Consider the following 2,192-nt stretch of genomic DNA (forward strand, 5'->3'; position numbering starts at 1 on the left):
GCCCTGGGCGCTCCTGACTGCAGCCCTGGACACACGGCCTCTGTGACCTGCTCAGGTGAGAGGGGGCTGACTGCACTCGAGGGGCTCGGGTCCACTTGGGAAAACTGGCTTCAGATTAAGGGTGGATTATGCAGTACAAATATATGTCAAAATATATCTACTTGTACTCTTAATGTAGGAGTTTTATTATGAGAATTACATTTTAATGCAGGTTACTTTTTTTTTTTTTTAAAGATTTATTTATTAGTACAGAACTGGGGTACAGGCTAGAGATGCGGAGGGTGAGAGGATTCACCAGAGACAGAGCGGGGAGCAGAACAGGCAGATCGACGAAATACACTGCTGAGGGGAGCAGCGGGCGGGTCAGGCAGGAGAGGTCTGCCTCGCCATGTGGATCGCCTCCGGGGCAGGCGGGGATCGAACTCATGCGGAAGTGGCTTTAGTTTCTTAGTGCAGTGCTTTAACCCGCTGCGCCACCAGGGAGGGCCCAATGCAGGTTACTTTTTAAAACCAATTTCTTTTGTTTCTAGGTTAATTCTCTGTGGTCAAAATAAATAATTTTTATGTCTCTTAAGTATAATTTATTATTCTGCTTGGAGGCACAGATTATACAAATTATACCAATCAGGTGTTCAAAATACATACCGATAGCTTTTCTCTCAGTCACTGAGACAGGTCTTTCACTTTTGTTTTCTGAATATACATTGCTTCAAAATCTAACCATGGAAAGCAGCCACTTTACTTTTTTCCTGACTGCCAATCATATTTTCTTCATGTCATGTGAACCTTCACCAACAGAATCCCCCAAACCCATCAGCCTTTTGATAATAATCTCCCTAAGCCCCTACTGACCTCTGCCTGCTGCCCTATCATGAAAGGAAGGAGCCTGGGCTCCTGTGAATAAAGATGTTCTCAATATTCATGTTCAAGTCCTGTAGACAAGTGTTTGCAATTCTTTTCAGAGAAGTTTAGGTAACAGAAATACTTCTCTTTTTCTTTAGTCACATAACTATCCTGGCTACTACTGCCAAACGACAAATTTCTCCCCCAAATTTAACAATGAGAAAAAAAGGTACATTTTAGTTTGTTGTGATTTCCTGGGTCAGGAATTCGGGGAATCCCAGTTAGGCGGCTCTCTCTGGCATTTTCACCTCACTGTCATGGGAAGCTGAAGTCACATAAGAGCTGTCAGACCTGGGCGCCCAGGATGCTCCCTGAGAGGATGGCAGGCCCCTGCCTGTGGCCTCTCCCCGGACAGGCTCCGCCGAGCAGCTCCCTAAAGCAGTGTCCTCAGTGGGGCTGGGAGGCTGCGGGTCTTTCCAGTCTTGGTGCTGGAAGCCAGTAGTGTTGCCTCCGCTGCATCATGCTGCCTACAAGCGAGTCATGGAGGTCAGTCAAGAATGATGCAAGAGAAGGAAGAGGGGACCTCACGCCTCAGAACACAGTAACAAAGAATTTATGGAGATGTTCAGAAACTACACAGTGTTCAAATATCGCTCTGTGATTATGGATTTTAAAGTTCTTACCTTTAGTTCTTAATTTGCATCTTTATATATAACATCATATATGTTCTGCTTAGATCTTTTCACCTTATCTCTTGTGCCCCTTTTATACTTTCTTTGTCCTGTGCTGTATTCTAGGTATTTTTCTATTTTAACTATTCCTGCCTCCAAATCTCTACTAGGTTTTCAGTGTCACATCTGTGATCTCTGAGTTGACAAACATCTGAAGGGGAAATAAGCTCAGCCCTGCTCTTTGCTTCTCTCTGAGCATCTGGCTCCATATTTCCTCCCTGTATTAGCATCTGTGCAACACTACCAAACACTACTGGATTATCTCCCCTTTTCTAAGCTCACAACAGTATTTGTGTTAAGACAGAAACTCTGGCATTGACAGAGACAGAACTCTCCACACAGAAGGGGAACTCTAAGATTCTGATGCCATGGCTGCTCAGTTCATCTCAGGCTCCTCCTCTGGGTTATTACGCAGTGTAACTCTGTTTTCGGATCTTCACCCCCACTAAGGCTCTGACCTCGCTGCTCTTGCAGGAAATCATACCCAGAGGCTGTCCCTGTGCACCCACTCCCAGTCTCCGCCAGCAGGCTCTAAGGAAGGTGCAGGCAAATGTTCAGGTGAGGGGTCTCCAGTCCAGAAAAGTCTTCTCCTTCCGGGTTACTTGCCCCGCCCCACCA

At 45.8% G+C, this 2,192-nt stretch overlaps 1 protein-coding gene across 1 annotated transcript in view; it reads left to right on the forward strand.

Moving 5' to 3' along the window:
* LOC101620266 (antigen WC1.1-like) overlaps positions 1-2,192 on the forward strand; it is a 75,760-nt gene that overhangs the window by 10,076 nt on the left and 63,492 nt on the right. The window contains exon 5 of the mRNA XM_012732329.1: positions 2,049-2,132. Coding sequence (XP_012587783.1) covers positions 2,049-2,132 — 84 coding nt within the window. The remainder of the gene's footprint in view (positions 1-2,048; positions 2,133-2,192) is intronic.

This window comes from Condylura cristata, unplaced genomic scaffold, assembly GCF_000260355.1.
Source record: "Condylura cristata isolate star-nosed mole 26May11 unplaced genomic scaffold, ConCri1.0 scaffold00034, whole genome shotgun sequence".
Lineage (NCBI taxonomy): Eukaryota > Metazoa > Chordata > Mammalia > Eulipotyphla > Talpidae > Condylura > Condylura cristata.